We start from the raw sequence: 19,021 nt of genomic DNA on the forward strand, positions 1-19,021 counted from the left end.
TTGGGAAGTGAAACTTGTGTCTTCTAGATCCCATCAATAGCAAACTGTTAACTTGCTGAGCTTATGTTTGACTGTATGTTTGTTTACTTGTAGATCTAGGACTGTGCAAGTTCAGGTGCATGTTTACAATGAATATTTTACCCTGTCAGAAACGGTGTTAAAATTAAGCCAGCTCTATTTATTGTCGACTTTTACGCTTGTTTTGTTTTTCTATTGCGCAAGGGCAGTCTGTGGCGATGTTTGTACTTTTCAGCTATTCTGTTAATTTGGGGGGTTATATAAAAGCAATAATTGTTTATTCAGGGCCACTTCCAAGCACTGGGTGATTTGAAAGGTAAGATGTTAATGTCACTGTTGTTTCATGTGTTTATGCCAAAAAGAGTGTAGTATTCTAGGTGTTGGGACCTTTTATACATGACCAGTCTCTTTAGGTGGTACATTTCTTCTGGTATTAATTGCTTTGCAGCGAGCAGCGTATCACAGGAATACTGGTACTTAACACATAATGGGTGCTGGATTACCTTTTTCTTAACCATCCAGGTTAGGTATGAGAAGATTCAATGCAAACCTCTTCAAGCAAACCAGCAGTATTGTGTGGCCTTTGATTCCAGTACAGGATGCTTATGGTGCTAACTATTTTGAATATCTTTTTTTTGGGACCTGCTACAAGCATTGGGCATGGCATTGCTCTTACATACACATGCACATTGTATTTGGGAGCATATGACCAAGGTGCTTTCCACCACTAGGAGAAAGTTTCTTTTTCCCAGGAGGCGGGAAATCTAGTTACGATTATTTATGAATGTCTCCTGCCTCCTACTTTAACAAACATGTGCTCCTGTGTCATTTCTCTGTCCGGTGCGAAGTAAGATGACCATTTCTGACTCCACTGGAGAATGGACAGGTTCTCATATTCTGTAGTCCTAATTAAAATTTTAAACTGCAGGACATTCCTTACTTTATGAAATTAACAGACATGAACATTAGTTTGCATATACAAGTCCATTCCTGAGCTGCCTTGTTTGGCAATTATATGGAACCCCTCTTTGTGAGACCAGAGGTCTTCCCTGTGAATTTTAATGATAGCAGCCTACCATACAAGTGGTAAAACTATTGAATTCATCTTGGTTCAGCTAGTTTTTTGTTGTATCTCTTGTATTTCTATTGTTTTGTAATTTCATTAAGTTTGTTATGGTGTGCTATCAGGTTCTGTCCCTTCTAGTATTCACACCTCTCGTCTTGCTGGGCTATTGTAGCTTCCATCAGCAATTGTTTCATGAGTTGTAAGAGCTAGGTAGTGGGCAGTCTCAGCTAATCACATTTTAAATACTATTGTACTGCCTATTTTGATTTTTCTTTTTTTAACAAACATGTTTACACATTTTTAAAATTATTTTTTTACGGTAACTATAATCGTGCTCTAATTCTCTATATGTGGCTTTCTGTATCCAGGAATATACTCTATTCTTGTGGCTTTGATGGCAGGAAAAGCTGAAGTAAGGTACAACCCAGACATTCTACAGCCTGCAGCCATAGCCATTCTCATCCAGGAGCTTGGGTTTGGCGCCACAGTAATGGAAAACTATGACTCGGGTGATGGCGTTTTGGAACTTGTTGTAAGTAAAATGTACTCCATTCAATTTAGATCTAACGATTATACATATGAAGTAAATGTTTGTGCAATATTTTTCTTTGACATGTTCTTATCAGTAGGCTGTTATGCTACCATGCTCATTAGATTTCTGATATAATTTGGTAATATTTTGATGCTTGTTAATTGCAATGGACCTTTACTTGGCGTCCATTTAATTAGAATGCAAGTTCAATGTCTTTATTTGTATTTTTGATAATATCTTTTATTGCGTTTTAGTCACATTCTGCACTGCTTTACAAAGGATGTAAAAATCAAGTTCAAATTCCTATGCATCCTGTTGCGTCAAAGGGCCATGATACATGCAGGTTTTGTCTCCCACCTGATTACCCAAAACGCCATCAAAGAAATGACACATGGAGGGAGGACTTACGGACAATATTGCATGCACCAAACTCTAAGCCATTGGACGAATTTAAATAAACATCAGACAAAAAAAATCTTACGACAAGTGATTTGGTTAATGTAGAATGAAATTGTATTCATATAGGTGTTGTAAAAGAAAAATATTAGATTCTGATCCTCTCATATTAACCTCTAGTTTCTCCAGCCTCAGAATGCGCAAACTTGACTTAAAATCAGCACCCTGATGTGACGGACAGCTCATACATAGCGCTTCCAAAAGACTGCTTACTAAATAAATGATTTATAATCATGATCAGCTCACCTGCCCATTTCCCAAATTACACAAAGGACATACAGTTGAGGGCAGTTAGCTAGGAGTCATAAGATGGTGTGGCACTTGGATCTAAAGGGTTTTACCAAAGTGTTACTGTTGAAGATATAGGCCCTGAGATCCCAGTGTATATGCCTCTTCAATACGCTGCTGGTGTTCTTGGACGTACCCTACAATGACAAGTTCACCACAAATACTCATCCCAAGTATACCTTCCAGGCTATTCTTAGTCTTTGGACATAGTAGATTACCACATTCTCTTAGCCACAGTCCAAACTAGGGGTGACAGCTCTCTTCTGGTTGACTGCTACCTCTTTTCAATCTTTTCTCTACCAACCCTTTCCACCCTTGAGAGTGATTGCTGAAAGGCTTGTCTGGAGATTTAAATCACCTGCACTGTTGGTGAGGAATAGGACCACAATCTTGGTGGGTTGGAGCTTGCAATACATGTTAAGTATCTACTTATGGATGAATGTGCAGCAGGACTTGAAGGGTTGGATGTCTTAGTCTGGGCACTCTGTGGTAGAATTGCTTATCATCTTCATTATGATCAATGCTGATTATTTTTTGGGGGCGGTCAGGAGTGTTCAGAGAGGCACCATGTATATGTTAAAGGTTGAGGGGGAGAGAATGGTTCGTTATGTGACTCAACAGATGATCACACCGGTGGATATTTGGATGGGCCGATTTGAAAATATTGTTGACTCTTAGAAAGACATGAGGTGAACCAGTGGAGGATGGAGGACTTTGTCTTGAAGTCCCATTTTGGTGTGAAGAATGTTGATCAGGATTTAGTGATAATCTGGTTCGAATTCTACAGTGATATTAAGTCACGCCCGAAACCAACGGGCATTGCTGGCCAGGTTGTTCAGAGTCCTTTCTGTGACCCATGTTGTAACAATTTTGTGCTGCATCTGGGGCTGAAGATGGATGGGTGGAACCTCAGTAGGTTGGGGTGCCCAAGTGTATTTGTGGTTACAAAGCTATGAGGATCTTGCTGAGGAAGTAGTTCTGAGCGATGGGTCGAAGTTGAGGAGATCGCCAAGACATAATGTGAGTTTCTTAAATAGTAAGTGTGTTTGAATGGTTTTCATGTTGTCTGCAAACATGCCTTGTGTGAGGGAAGCACTGATATTGTGGTTTGGTTGAGGCTTTATGTGTGCCAGCCTTTAAGATGTGTAGGTCTGAGAAGCCCAATGGTGTCAGTGAGGTCTTCATGGCACAGAAGTTGTAAAGGTGTCTATTTTATTGTTTTTTTTCAGTGAAATGGATGAGACAGATGGGACTGGGTGGAACAGCAGCAGTGTTTGCAGAACCATCCTCTCCCCACTTACAGGCCTTCTAGGCATACTCAAGCCCTTGCTTTCTCCACCTACAGGTCTACATTTTCCAGACCTCTGGCCACAGGACTATGCTCTTTCACCGTCCGCCTTCACCCTAAGCTTTACTTGACCCACAGACTCCCCTTTATCTACAGAACCCCCCTTCCAATATCCTCAGACCTTCCCTTCAGCTATCCTTGGGTCCTCACTGTCCATACTAATTGCTTTCAGTGCCACTCCTCTTCCTCCCCACCCCCATAGATAGGTCTGAACTCTGGCAAGTGTGCCATGACTGACCCAGTGAATCCTGCACAGCTGATCAAAGCTGAGGCCTCCTCCCCTGAATATTGCTGCAGGAACAAAGTGGAGCAGGAGACTGAATCCGGCAGCAAACGGGGAATGCACAGTTGAAAGACATACATGCAAGCTCTTTTGATTGTCCCATGAATTTGCCATCCATTTCCCTCCATAACTACTCTTGACAACTATTTCTCCTTTTACTTTATTAGTAATAAGTTAACTAATGAGTCCCTCTCACAACACAAGTAACAGGCCACCATGTGTACAATTAGCACCAACACACTTGACTATAAAATCCAGACTTGTTTTTCTCATTCCCCTCAACTGCAGATCAATTACCAACATATCTGGCATTACAACCTTCTTAGAGAATTGTGTAACCATCTAATTGTGGTGCCATAATGATATGCCATCTTACTTCCAGCAACCTTGGCTGTAAATTCTGGTCGCACAGAGGAACTGAAACATTTCTTAACTCACACACAACCATTTGAAAAACCATGGTGACAGTGGCTCAGCTGTTCTTATTTTCTTTTCTTCCCTGTTGTTAATAGACTTGATTACTTTACTATGATCATAGATTTCAGATAATCTCACATCTGTGATCCTTGATGGAATCCCCACTAGACATTAAGCACGTCATGAAGATTGTTGTCAGTCGGAACAGCAAATCTTGTCCATTAACTGTATCGGGGGCCTAATTAGATGTGGATGACGGTTCAGAAGGTATGTTTTCACCAGCCTAACATTTTACTTACCTTCAAGGCTTGCTATCTCTGCATTAAGAGGCAGAACTACCACAACATTTGCAAAGTCGATAATTTAATTGAAATAGATTTAATTGAACTACATTGTTGATAGACTGCTTCGTACAATATTGAAGTCAGATCTGGCATCGATATGGCAGTCAGTGTCCTCCAGAATGGAAGATGTCATTTTTGGCACTCCACCGTGTTGAGCACTAGATGTGCAAAACTGAGCAGGATCCCTAGCACATTGAGCATGCCACTGACCTATTTGGAACTGGCCCCAACATACTGAGCAGAATTGTGGAATAAAGAAAGCTCTCTTATACTTTGAGCGGACGTGCCTTGCACATTGAGCAGATGCCCCTGGTGCAATGAGCAGACAACCTTGGAACATTGATCAGGTGTCCATGGCACGTTGAATAATCTCCCCTGTGTGATTGAGTAGTCACCCCGGTAAACGTAGCTGAACTCTTGGTACATTGATCATGACCCGGGCATACAGTTTGTAGCAGTTTGTTATTATTGTATAATGACAATTCACGTCTACATATGTGCCACTAGTGAATGTCCTACAGTTTATTCTAACATAACCTTGACATTATAGGTGAGTTATGATGGAGTCAGACAGTAGTTATTAAGCAAACAATTAAATATTGTAGGTGCAGAAGTTTTTTGTCCCCGTATGAAAAGGGTTAATTTAAAAACAAGCATAAATGCAAGTCCTAATTACAGAAAGTGGAGGGCCGTAAATAACCAAATAACAGCTGAAGTCGGCTGCAATACTAAGCATTGTGCCAAAAAGTATAGAAGAAATAGAGAACATAAAAGACAAGCTAAAAGAACACAACTTATTTGGCGTACAATGAAAAAATATCTATGTAACTACGAAAAAAAAATAGAACTTTATGAACCATGCATATCCGTACAAGAAATAAGCTAAAAACTATTCACCACCATACACAGATCCACTCAAGGCAAATGACTGGGCATAAAGTAACACCCCCCTCCCCCCCACTCATAGGGAACTCAGCTTCATACCCACAAAGGGCACACACACTCTAAAACAACCTCTACCATAATCTTCCTCTGCGTCACACCCAGTGGAGTATGTACTCCATGCAAACAGCACACAGGAGTGCAACCCAGTGGAATCCAGCACACGCGCACTCCACACTGCTGATCGTTGTGGGAGACAGTTGTGACCGCTAAGCCGGCTTCTTGTCAGACTACTAGTGTATTTGTCAGCCCAGCATTTGCCACAAACGTCTCTTTCTTTCAGCTATGTTTTGCCTAGAAGATTCCTCTTTTACTGTGCCCTGAAAATGTATTCCGCGTAATCACAGCCACAGTTTGTTCTCCCACTCACAGGGTAACACACCCTGTTGTCCACTTGGCAGCTTATCTTATCAGACGTAGAGAAAGAATTCAGAAGGCATTGCTGGCTCCTTTGAGTCTGAAGGAGCAGATTTCCCTGCATTGCTGCCCTTTATTGACACCCTCTCGTCCACTGCATTGTTTTAGAGGCTGTGCAGTGCATATCAGTCCTGTCATGGCAGTGCTCCCCCCCCCTTTTTACACAACCAGTACTTCATTCTTAAACTGCACTTTGTAGTGCTACAAATTATAAGGGTTGCCTACACTTTTTGTCTGGGTTCTCCTCCCCGAATACTGAGTCTGCACATGTACGTATAGATTGTAGTTTTAAATGTGGGAGTAATTGAGGGTGTGGAAAAGGGCAGGCTTACTACTAAACTGGATGGGATTAGGTGGGAGTAAGCAGGGTTTAAGGTTTGTGAGGGAGGCCGTTTAGGCAGGGATGTCACACACCCAGACAAGCGTAATCCAATTACTTAACACTGGCGTGGAGATATGTAACTTACACTTTTGTAGTAAGTTGACACTCTTAGTTTGTGAATAAGTAAACTTACTACAAAGTGTAAACCTACTCAAAGGTGTAACTTAGATTTTTAAAATCAGGCCCCAGTCATAGGCTTTGATCATCTTACGTCTCTGATCCTGGTGGGCCCTACCTTTGAAGGCTTTAGTCTGTTGTGGCAGGCACAAGATGTCTTAATGCTAGACTTAATGCCAGAAGGCAATGTCGACATGCCTTGACTGCAACCATCAAATACCTTTAAATATTTATCACTCTCTGCAATAGAATGCACAGTGTGTGCTAATGGTGTCCATTGGCTAGGCGGGAGGACACCTTGGAGGTCTTACGGAAACAGAGGGGCTTTTGGGTCAGCATGACCCTTAAAAATGTATCTTCAATAAGATAGTTTTTCAGATGTGTAAATTACTCTGGATCGAATACCTCGATGACAGGAGTAAGCACATCAATTTGCAAAACTGGTGTTACAAGAAAGTGTTCTTATTATAAGAAACTTAAATTGTAGGTTTGGTGACTAAAGTGAAGATATCTGGTTCACTTTCCAGTTCAGAAGCCTAAAGCTACCTACACATACTGTGCATATTCTTCCACCTAGCAGTTTCGAATTGTTTATTCTTGAATGTTAACACGTTTTTGTCAGAATGAGTTGTGAAAACAGCAGAGAGGGCTGAGAAATACATGGAGGAGAGGAAACAATTCCTATGTAACTTTGACCAGAGCACTCCTCAGTGCCTCTGCAATACTAGGTAGAGATTTCTTTTTTAACTTTCATCATTATCACTCTGGCAGAGTTGATGGAAACTATTACAAGGAAAAAAAACAATAATGCTAAATTTGCAATTAAAGGAACAGATAAAAACTCAAATTTAAAGCATTTCTTCTTTCATTGAAGTATCTGTTTGTGCAACAGTGTATGTTCTTGTATATTCCAAAGACTTCCATGAACACAGAGATTGACAATGTGGAGTCACTTAATGGGAAACATAATTCCAATGTATTATAGCCTTAGAACCCGCCGTAGCGGGCTCTACCGGCTATTAAAGGCCCGCTCCCCGCGATAAATGCCCGAGCCGAAGGCTTGGAGCCTGAGGGGACTGAAATACCCTCTGGCTCCGTGAGGCCTTTGTTCACAGCAACAGCTGTGAACCTGACAACATTGGAATGTTGTGGCACCGGGCTTCTACCAGCCATTAGAAGCCCAGTGCACTTCATTGTTTTCAATGGAGCTTCCAACATTCCAATGTTCTGATTATGGCTAAGTTAAAATTTCCATGGGAAAGGCATTTTTGTTTTCATTATATCTTTGCTGCCATTCAAGGAATCTTAAGAAAACTTTACAAAAAAAACACACAAAGGGCCTCCACTTTGGGTTATTTATGGCACATTTTGTGCAGATCCATCAAACAGACCAAGAAGGGTGGGTGCGGGGAGTGTGCCGGGGTGAGGGCATTGGGGGGGGGGGGGGGGCAAAGAGAGATGGGGGTGGGGTGTCAGTGTCATTTCTCACATTAATTTTTAATTCTTAAGTACAGGAAATCTGGCTACAACAAACTTGGCATTAAGGAAAAACTTACTCAAGGAAGCACCCGAGCTTGGTTTGGTGTAAATCTGTTCACTAGTTTTTGAGCAATGAGCTTTAAAGGTGCTCAGTTTGTGCATGAGGATGCTAGATTTTATAGACAGCTGGACCTTCTATTCGCAGATCCTCCCCAGATTTACACATCAACTGAGGATTCAGAAATCAAGTTAAAAAATAATGGCACACCATTGAACAAGGAAGCTTTTCTTCCTCATCTGCAATGTGGGTTTGTGGATCTGCTGGCTAATTTGTGAATCCATCGCCCTCTTGATTGGCTGGCCAGAAACAGAAACATTTATTTTGCATTCACGGTCTCACTAGATGATCCTGTGAGGAGCGTGTAGGAAAAAAATCAAAAGATAAAGCGCGAAACGATGTGGGGATGCCCCAAAAGGATCCCCCTCTGCAATAACATATATATTAAAAAATAATTTTCATTGCAGCATTTGCGAATCCAATGAGGATATGTGAATCCTGGACTCTCCGTGGGACCTTAATTTGTAAATCTACCACGAGAAATGCAAATCCTGTCAGAAAAGCAATGGAAAAAGTTGCATTCTGTGCCCTTATGCTTTGTTGGCCGTGCGCTGTAGGTTGGAAGCAGTAGGTTGGAACTGGGCTCAGCCATAGTCCAGTCCCTGCGGCCAACTCCCTCTGTGCTTGGCAAATGCCATAAACAGTGAGGGTTGACTACCTGCAGCAGGTTGGGAGGCTACACACTGCACCTAAACCCTGCTGTATATGGCTAAAAACTATGCACAGCGGGACCTGGCCATTTGTAGTGGGTTAGATTCAGAGCATGGCTTGAGGCCATATCCTTAGGCTAACCCTGACTGCAAGAGGCCAGGCCGGCGGGCAACTCTTACTGCAAAAGGTCAGGCCTTATGGCTCACCCCCACTGCTCACGAGTGAAGTCCACGTTTAGCAGAGTAGTGGAGGTTCGCAGCCTGTGGAGCGTGAGGTGAAGGGCTGGGCTGTGGCCCACTCCCTGCATGTAGCTAAAGGTATTACGCAGTTTGGTTGGTCTCCCATGGCAAGATAAGCATAGTCTGCTGTGAGCAGCAAGGGTGCATACACACCAAATGCAATACTTGAGCTCACAATATTTGTACTGATAAATAACAACACAAGAGCAAAATGTAAGTAAAGAAAAAGACATGATTAAACCAATAAATGATTGTACATTCACAGTCATCTCTGTCAAAATGGTGTGGCTCCTGTGATAGGTAATCTCATCTGTCAGATGATTTACCACATTTTTAATCTTATTCATTAAAGGTGAGGTTATGAGCATTACGTATTGTGTGTAAGTTATGGTTTTCATGGCTTTTGTGTCAGTTGTGCATTGTGGTCCTAACCATAACTTATGAATTTTAGTGTTTTTTTCAGTTTTAATTTGTAACCATAACTGAACTCTGACTGCGTTTTTTTATTTTTAAGGTAAGTATATTCATAAATGTTTTGCCACTAAGATACGCTCAAGGCTTGGCTTCACAGAAGAATTGCGTACAGCATCTGGAAATCAGTTTTCCTAATAAAGCCTCATAATATTTTAATTACCACTTGTTTGCATATTGTCCTTTTTTAATTTAACATGAGCATAATTAACTAAATTGCTATGAACTGGGTTACATTCTTAGATATTTTGGGAGTACTCTCTTGAGTTTTCCAGTGGTTGAAGCAGGAATTCCCACTTAATTACACCAGGAGGATCAGGTAGTATGAATATGGTGCAGTTGGAGGACTGAAACTCAGTGGGTCTTATCCAAAGTGTGATCAGGTGTTCTGGGGAGGGATGAACGTAAACATGTTTATCCTGAATTCCAAACTACATTAAACTCTTGTTCTTGTAGAGGTCATGCTGGAGTCCTTTGCCAGAATACAACAGATAAGATGTACAATACCGCTTAGCCCGGGGTCAGTAGCCGGGGCCTTTGGAAGATGTTTTCTTCAGGCGGTAGTGCTCAGAATTCTTTCAGAGTCAGGGGTAGGCAGTTCAGTTTATCTCCCCAAGTAAATGTCCAAGAAGTAAAGTAATGTCTGTTTCCACCCAACAAGATTTAAAAGTTACTGAATCTTTGGCACAAACTCTTAAGTGTCTGTACTTCTCCCTGACAAGGGTCGAATGATGAGGTGATTTCAGACTAAAAATACAACCATTTGCACCTCGTGGACCTGTTGCTTTTGTATGCTTTATACATAAGAATTAGAAAAACAGAGCTCAGCTTTTCATGTATGGATGAAGGTTTCTCTTTAGTAGAATCACAAAACAATACAGGATGTGAGACGCTACTCTAAAATGCCTGTTACTACACAGCTCCGAATATAATTCATCATTTGGCATCACGTACAGTCCTGTTCACCCTTTGTACATAGAAATGCAGTACTGTTATAATTGTGTATCATAGATTGCAGTTTATTTTCAGTGGTGGGTATTTTGGTGCCACATTCACACTCAGACCCTCAGTCAGTGCCTAATAGCAGTGTAAGTCTATATTGACACTCTAAGGGGTTGTGACACCATAAATTGGTGGAAGGCACATTATGTAGTAGAAGGACAGACCGCCACAAGAAAATAACCAAATGGGAATATTTTGGCTTTGACTTGTAGTACACTGTTGCAGAATAGTCTTAACTGCACCCAGTGAAAACACCTTGTAGCCTAAGATCACATTAATGTCCCTGCTGGGTGACCAGGGTGCCCCCTTGAAGACCTGATCTTAAAAGCGTTACTGTGGCTAAGGACGTCATTCGATTTGAAACATCCACATAGAAGACTAAAGGACCTTGTAAGTCCTGAGGTAACATCGTAAGTGCTGAAGAGGAAGGTGTATAGGTGCTACTTTCATACAGTCCACCATGGTAGAAAGCTAATGGTAGGAAAAGAACCTCCCTATGCCATTCTGCATCTGAGGGCCAAGACCCCGTGAGTTGGAGTACCATGGGAATCGTATAGCATTCAGGCAACATAGTTGACCAAATATTTCCTAAAGTACTGACCCCAGTATGGTTATGGCAGAAGGTGCATTGCAGTACAGTCCTAAACACCAGGGGGCACTAGCAACTGCACTATCTCCAAGGGCACCAGTGTTTTTCAAAGGCGCTCAGGGGTACAGTGGAGTGTGATGTGCACATTATCACGGTGAGTGTGTTGTGTAGCCATTTTAGTTGTAGCTCCATGCACGTTATTTTAGCACATTAGGCCTCCCGCTGTGTACTTTAACCTAGATATATTTTATTCAGCTTTGTTTATTATTTTAACAGTAGCCACATTTGCGGTCTTGTTTTATTTCCCTCTAGTTAGCTGTTCTTTACCTAGGCCATTCTTAAACAAGACATTTCTTTCACTCTGTGCTTTTCTCAAGGCTGCAGTAGGATAGGTTGATGGTAAATATGGGAACGCTTTGTCTCTGGTATTCATAGAAACATACACATCCTTTCTTAGGGACATTTTCTCAGAACATCAGCCGTTTAATTATAAAAACACTTCTCTGTCTCATACACGTACGAGGGAGATTCCAGCCAGATGACCACGACTGTATGCTGATTGCTGAACGCTTCGCCACAGCTGCTTATGCAGACTTCAGGGCTTTGCTCAGGGATAGGGGATGATGTCTTCCCAGGGGAACCTGAAGGGCAGAACTAGAGCCTAACATGCTGTACTCTAATATAGCCTAGGTAGGGATTACTTTACTGATTCTAGTGACAACATGGTAGCGTTATGTTTATGCTTTACTCTTCTTGTCACACTTTTAATTCTGTCATGCTTCATCGTCCTAGTTATTATAGTACATGCTTTATTATCTAAGATGCAGTTGCTTCATTAAAACCATATTGAAACATATACTGCCTCTGACAGGCCTTGCATATGTGAGACTAATCTAACTGAGAGAAACGGATGCGATCTGAGTGACCACGATTTCCCTGAGGAGTCAATTGTGTCATGCGCTCGGCTGCCCAATCATCCCTGCCCTTGGGTAGAGATGAGGCACTGCTAGTTAGCCGGAGCAAAACCTGGATTAGGCCGACAGGTGTCACCTGTAGCGGGTTAGACTCAGTCCCCCACACTGCAGACGATTCTGCCGCTCAAATCCAGTAGTCTCATTAGAGTAACGAGAGCCTACGCGACAAGTGTACAATTAGGAAAACAAGTAAAAAGATTAAGTGTTTGACCCAAGGAATCATTGCCAACATAAGAACCACGTGCACATGTCAGGTAAATAATAAATGTGTATTAACAGTTGAGGGACTGGACCTCAGTGCAACACTCCTTTGACCTCAGTGCAACACTCTTTCACTCTGCTGTGGAGTCGCACACGTTGACATGATCAGAGGAGAAGGCAAGTGTCATTCACTCACCATTCTGTGCGGTAGCACTAGCTGATTGAAATTATAATGTGCAACAATTGGAAATATTTTAAAAGGACATTTTCGAGGAGTACAATTAAAAAAACTGGGAAAATAAAGTGTGGTGGTATTCAGGACCATACAGAAAGCAAGTTTAGAAGAACAAGTGTATTTAATGAATGAGAGATGGTTTGATTTTTGTTAAAATCTTAGTCTGCTTCATAGTGTTATTAATTTGCTAGCAGATGTAGCATTAGCTGAATAATACATTGTATACAAATGTGCTCCAAACCTCTGCACACATTCAGCGAGTAGGAGGATAGCTAATCTTCTAAAGAAAATAATTATAAACAAAACCTGTTTTTATAAACGAGACCTCCAAAGTACCACAACCTGGACTTCTGCTTTCACATGTATTATGCAAATGGACATTCCCACATGGTAAGAATCATTGATACAACAGACATTATTCTTTGCTTCAGGGATGTGGTATTTTACATTTCAGCACAGTAGTGCATTTCCCTAAAAAAAACAAGGTCTAATTTTACGAGAAAGAATATTGTTGGCCGCCCAGTGTTCCCTGACCACCAGTTAGCCACCCGCCAATCATGACACTGTATTGTATAGAGTGATATCATAAGAACAATAACATAAGAACAACTAAGTAGTCTGGCGTGGCTGCCGGACACTGGGTTGGTGCTACAACAACTGCTGGAGATAGATTGCGCATAATGGAGTAAAATGGAGCACAAGTATCGTAACTGTACCCCAAAGATAGGTTGTCACTGTTTAATGTGTACAAACTGCCTGATCAGCAGGGCCCATCTCCAGTGTTCAGGCTTCTTTCTGACTGGACAATGAGAACTCAAGCTTTTTAAGTTGATGTGTGATCCCTGGCTGGTGTTCTATCTTCTTGGCTGTTGGGTTGCTCTCTGTGCTGCCTTGCATTATGGGTCTGTGCATCATATTCTCTTGATTGTCATCCTCATCTATGCAGTGCATTGTGTTCTATGGTGTACGGTGATTTTGTGCGTTATTACTGAAAAAGAGAACAATGACTGGTAACTGTGCAGAAAGGTGTTCTTGAAATACATTGCTGATTACTGTAACATTGGGGATTGTAATCTTTTTTTTCTGTAGGTGAGAGGGATGACCTGCGCCTCTTGTGTCCATAAAATAGAATCCACGCTAATGAAAGTTGAAGGTGTGCAGTACAGCTCGGTCGCGCTCGCTACCAACAAAGCCCACATCAAGTATGACCCAGAAGTGGTGGGTCCTCGCGACATTATGAAGATTATTAAGGTGGGTTTCTTTCGGCCTCCATTTACCCCCTCTACCTTTGTCCCGGGTATACTTGTTGTCCCCAATTTCCAAGGGTACACAGTCCTGTCCTTTGGAAAAGGTGAGCGAGTGGCCAGGGTGGCTTATACTGAGAAACTAGTTCTATATTTGGGAAAATCGCCACTTGTCACTTTAGTTGCTTAGCTGCCCTTGTACTGGAAAGATGATATGTAAACATATGAACTATGGCTTGTAGTGAAAGGAAATGCGTTTTGGAAAAAAAAAAAATAACTTGCCTGAATAGCCACCTCTTATGTCCAGAGATGTCTAGAGGCTAGAATGGCACTGGTGAAGACTTCCCAACTGTTCTATAAAAAGTTGTAGTTGCACACTGGCAAATAGGATGCATTTTACAAAATACCATTGTTAATGAAAGCCTGACTTCATTGTTGCTGTGACTTGCAGGGAAAATCATGTTTTGTTTAAAAAATAAAATAAAAATAAAAACTTGGGTCGGGTATAAGGGCCCAAACGTCTTCATTCTTTAAAAAAATGAATGTTTGTAGGGTACTTATAAAGCACAAACTTAAAAGTGACAAAGCAACAGAGCACTGAAAAGTGGTGGTGAGTACACAGGTAAAGATTCTCAATTGAAGGGGAACTGAAGAAGGGTTGGGATTTACTTTTTGGGTACAGAGGAAGGAATTGGAGACTCATGATTGGTATTTTGAGTTGTATTAAGAGCAGGGAGGCTGAGTGGCAATGTGGTCACCCAGAATGATGTGTTTGTTTGATGGCTGCCCTGCAGGTTGATAAACATCTTTGACAAACCTACTGAATCATCCAATGGGAAGCAAGACCTAATTGAGTTCTCATCAAGCCCCTTTTTGTCATCTGTGGGACCTCACAGATTTCATGCATCCAGAGTGTAGTCTAAGCGAATGGTCCTCTCTCTCCAGCTATTGACGGATAGGATGACCACCTTCTTATGATTTGACTGTCAGTATGTAGGACCTAGAATCTGCTTTTTGCAGTGTCTTTCACTATTTCACGCTTTTGTTTGGGAATTTTATTTTCTGCTAGCATTGGACAGCTGTATTCACACAGCAGATAAAAGGGTATTCTGTCCTGGATTGCCCGATTTATTCTCTCTGCTGTTAGCCAAGTCACCACAGCTTGGTCTCAAGCCAAATCCAGTCCAGCAAGGAGTTTTCATAGCTGATCTTCAAATAGCCATAGACACAAGAGCATGGTGACCCCTGCCAGTTCTCCCTCATTACTAAATTCACTACGAGGGTCCAACAGACCTTAAGAAACCCAGCAGCATCTAACCAGAATATCGACCAGTTACGTAGAGTATAGGCAAGGCTTTGGAAGGTCCAAAGAGCCAGATATCTTTCAGAATGCAATAGTAGTCTCCTCTCATGACCTCTTGATCGTCCTACCTCATGCGTCTTGTTTTGCAACCAGTGCTTTAAATGAGCAGGTACTCTCCGATACTGAGTACCTACACTTCTTTAATTTGCACTTCTCAGCACTGCTTCAATACAGTTTGTGGGAGAGTACTGGCATTTCTCAGGAGCACACAGGTACTCTAAATAGTGAGTACCTGCACTTCATATATCCCTGTTTAAAGCACTGATTGCGAAACATCATGCCTTCGTAACTGTCCTTGGTATCTATCCATGACAACCGAGTTAGGCAGAGCTAGCAGGTAAGTTACGGCTTTATCCGGACCTAGAGTCCATACGTAGCATGAGAGTGCTGTAAAAGTGTGGGCTCTCTACAAGTCCGGTAGATGATGTTGAGAACATTGGAAGCTGAGAAAGCGAAAATGGACACAGTTAAAGGGTTTCTGAAGGCTACATAGAAGTCTGCTGTCATGAATTCCCTTACGGACAAGAGCATTATTTGTTGTCCATTGTTCATCTGAAAAATAAATTAACCGTGTTTACACTGTGTAAAAATATTGGCTTCAAATCACAATCACTGCATGGAATTCCCATGTAGAAAAGCAAGAAAAGTTCTTCAGCGTGGCGCGTCTTGTCTTGGTATGCGTTTATGTAGCCCTCATCAACACTTATAGCTGCTGATGCAGATTAAACTGTTGGAATAACGTGCGCTTTGGCCTGAGCCAGGGGTAGCTCCATGTTATTCCTCATTGATGCCCACACAGAAGAAGAGCAAGACTCTGATTTCATTGAGGGCAAGACACAGCCACAGTGAGTTGTCTGCTCTGTGGGGTTTATTAAAGGTCTTCTTTGATGCACAGACTTGTAGAAATGAGGAATAACAAGCAACAGATTCGTTTTCAGGCCACAGTACCCTCTGTACAGCAGCTGGGAAAAGGGTTGGGGTGGCAGAGTCTGCTTTTATGCACTCTGACAAACTTAAGAATTGTGTTGGTTCTTCTGTGAGCACACAGGCATCGATCAAATATGTGCTCATAAGGTATCACAGATGTGGGTCTACTCAATAAGGATCTGCCTGGCATGTATTGCAATCAAGACCGACCTCTGCTAAGACAGCTCCTCAGGCAAAATCATATTTGGCACCCTTCTTGATCTTCCTCCGCTGTCCTCTCTCCCCGAGGTGTTACCTTTAACCTTTACTAAGTGCTATGTATAAGAGGGCTCAGTGCTTAATTTGTACAAACAAATAAGTGCAGTTGCCCAACATTTTTCTAAGGAGTTTGTGGCCCTTATTCATCACTGATATGTCTCACTCTCACTACCGATATGTTCCACTTTCACCACTTTTATTTCCCTTTTTCACCACTGTTATTTCCCTTTTTCACCACTGATATGCCCCAGTTCACCTCTGATGTGCCCCACTTGCACCACTGGGAAGTAATATTGCCTGGCGAACCTACTTAATAGGTGCAGATGGGTGATCAGCGCACTAAAAAAAAAACCTACCAAATGCTAACTTTGTCAAATAATTGTCAAATGCTACAAACAGTTCTGGGTTTTGAAGAACGCTTAAGAACTTTTCCAGTACTTATGTGGTGTTCTACAGAAGACTTTACACTCCCCATGGTTATGGGTGCTTACCCTCCCATTTTCCCATGGCCTATCTCTTATAAAATTGTATAGAGCATCTTTCATCACTCAATATTTTTTCGACCTGTCCCTTCAAGTAAATTCTGAGAAAGTAATTTAAGGGGAAAGGTGGACATTTCAGAATCAGTAGCTGTAGGCAGTAGCCCACATTAGTTAGTCTCAAAACCAATGTGTGCCTATTTTAAAATGTCTATGTATTCAGTTAGAACAGTTTCTAACAGTCTATTAGTCAATCAACCCTGCGTGTTTTACTAAACATTCTGACCTTCCAAACCCTGGGTTAGAAATGCCTTACATTACAATAAACAGAACCTTCTTTCTTTGGTCAATGTGAAAGTGCATCCACTTTTAAAGACCCTTGTAAGCACTTACCAAAAGTGTATAAGATAGCTTACTGGGTTGAGCACCAGAGCTTCACTCCACAGCATGGCCAACTCATCCCTTCATCCTTCAGGGGACAATAACATGTGTACCAAACAGGCTCTCTCTCCTTTCTGTCTCAGACAATATGAACAATTTAAAATGCACACTATTGCAGTTTGTTTATTTTATGGGCATAAGGGCCTGTGGTCCTCGACATTTGAGCCCCTTTGTTAAGAGGATTAGATTTTCTGCTTCAAAGGGTAGAGGACCAGTTCCAAACACCTGCAACAGTGAAGAAATGTGATACAAAACGGTAGGGGGGGAGTTCAGGGGGGGTTGACTCTTCCCCAGAAGTGTAATACTTTACAGATTAATCCAGCACACTTTTGTTTTCCAGGGATACATGAAACCAGGGGCAGGGAGCGTGAGTCTGGGAGCTTAGGGCCACTTGTTGTTTATTTACAGTGTTTTGTTTGATTTTTGGTATAGCAGAAATCTTCAGTTGTTCTCCCACTACTCCGTTCACAGGAAGGTTCTGTGCTTTCTCTCCCCTCAGCTACATCGCCTATGTAGACAAATTAGAAATAAGAAACCTTGGACTGAGGTGTGAGCGAGGAAGAGGAAGAAGGAACATGCACTATGTGAGGGAACAAGGAAGATCTGATAGAGACTTCTAGTTGCGGATTCCTTACCTTAGAATTTAGCCCCAGGCGTCAGACTGGATCCAGAGACTTTTCTTTGAGCAATACCCTTGGCGTCGGTCGACTCCCTAGGCATCGTGGTCACCGTGATGATGTCGGGAGTAGTACATAGACGCCGCCCTCGCGCAGTGACATCAGTTCTTTTCTTTCCGCGCCACGCGCTGATCCGGAGAAGAGCTACCAGCTCTGCCTGGCTAATTTTTGGCAGAGTTTGAATGTTTTGTCGAGTTTTTTCTGTGTCACTTTGGTGCATCGAGGGTGTCCCCGAAGACCGGGTTCAAGCTTTGTGAGGTGCAGCCAGTGGTCTGGATACTTCTCCTGACACTGGCATGCTGTCTCCTCCTACCGTGGCTACGGCAGAAGGAGCAACTTATAGTATGGGGGTCAGTAGGGAAGCTGAGGTCCTTGGCCTAGACCTTCCTACTGTAGAGGTCAGGTCTAATCTCCTGACAGAGGTGCTTCAGCCTGGGGCTTCTACTTCAGAACCCCTTTTGCCATTTAATGAAGCCCTCACCGATGTCCTTTAGGGTACATGGTCCAAACCCAACACAGGAGCTCCTGTGAATAGGACTATCGCACGCCGCCATCGGCCCGCTCCAAACGACCCTAAATTCCTGTCCCAACACCCCACACCTGAGAGTCTTGTTATCCAGACTTCCTCTTCTTCCGGCGCATTCCCTTCTGCCCCCCCCATATGGGGAATCCAAAAGGCTGGAACAGTTTGGCAAGAAGTTGTTTTCTTTCTCCAGTCTCGCGCTGCGGTCTGTGAACACTGCATGCCTTTTGGGCCGCTATACCCACTCTTTGTGGGATACAGTTGCGCAAGTCCTGCCGCAGATACTGGAGTAGGCCCGTGCTATCATCTCCCAAGCTGTGAACGATGGGAGAGATGCAGCAAAGTTCACAATCTGTTGTGGGCTGGATACGACCGACTCTCTCAGCAGATCTGTTGCTATGACAGTGGCCTTACGGCACCACACCTGGTTACGTACTTCCGGTTTTTCGGGGGATGTCCAACATTCACTCATGGACATGCCCTTTGATGGCACCCATCTCTTCGGAGACAAAGCGGACTCAGCCTTGGAGAGATTCAAGG

General features: G+C 42.5%; 1 protein-coding gene across 2 annotated transcripts in view; it reads left to right on the top strand.

Annotated features, from left to right (window-relative positions):
* ATP7A (ATPase copper transporting alpha) overlaps nucleotides 1–19,021 on the top strand; it is a 307,765-nt gene that overhangs the window by 171,074 nt on the left and 117,670 nt on the right. For both annotated transcript variants that reach the window (XM_069211097.1, XM_069211107.1), the window contains exons 6-7: nucleotides 1,453–1,616; nucleotides 13,659–13,820. In XM_069211097.1, the coding sequence (XP_069067198.1) occupies nucleotides 1,453–1,616; nucleotides 13,659–13,820 (326 nt within the window). The remainder of the gene's footprint in view (nucleotides 1–1,452; nucleotides 1,617–13,658; nucleotides 13,821–19,021) is intronic.

The sequence above is a fragment of the Pleurodeles waltl genome, chromosome 2_1 (genome assembly GCF_031143425.1).
Source record: "Pleurodeles waltl isolate 20211129_DDA chromosome 2_1, aPleWal1.hap1.20221129, whole genome shotgun sequence".
NCBI lineage: Eukaryota > Metazoa > Chordata > Amphibia > Caudata > Salamandridae > Pleurodeles > Pleurodeles waltl.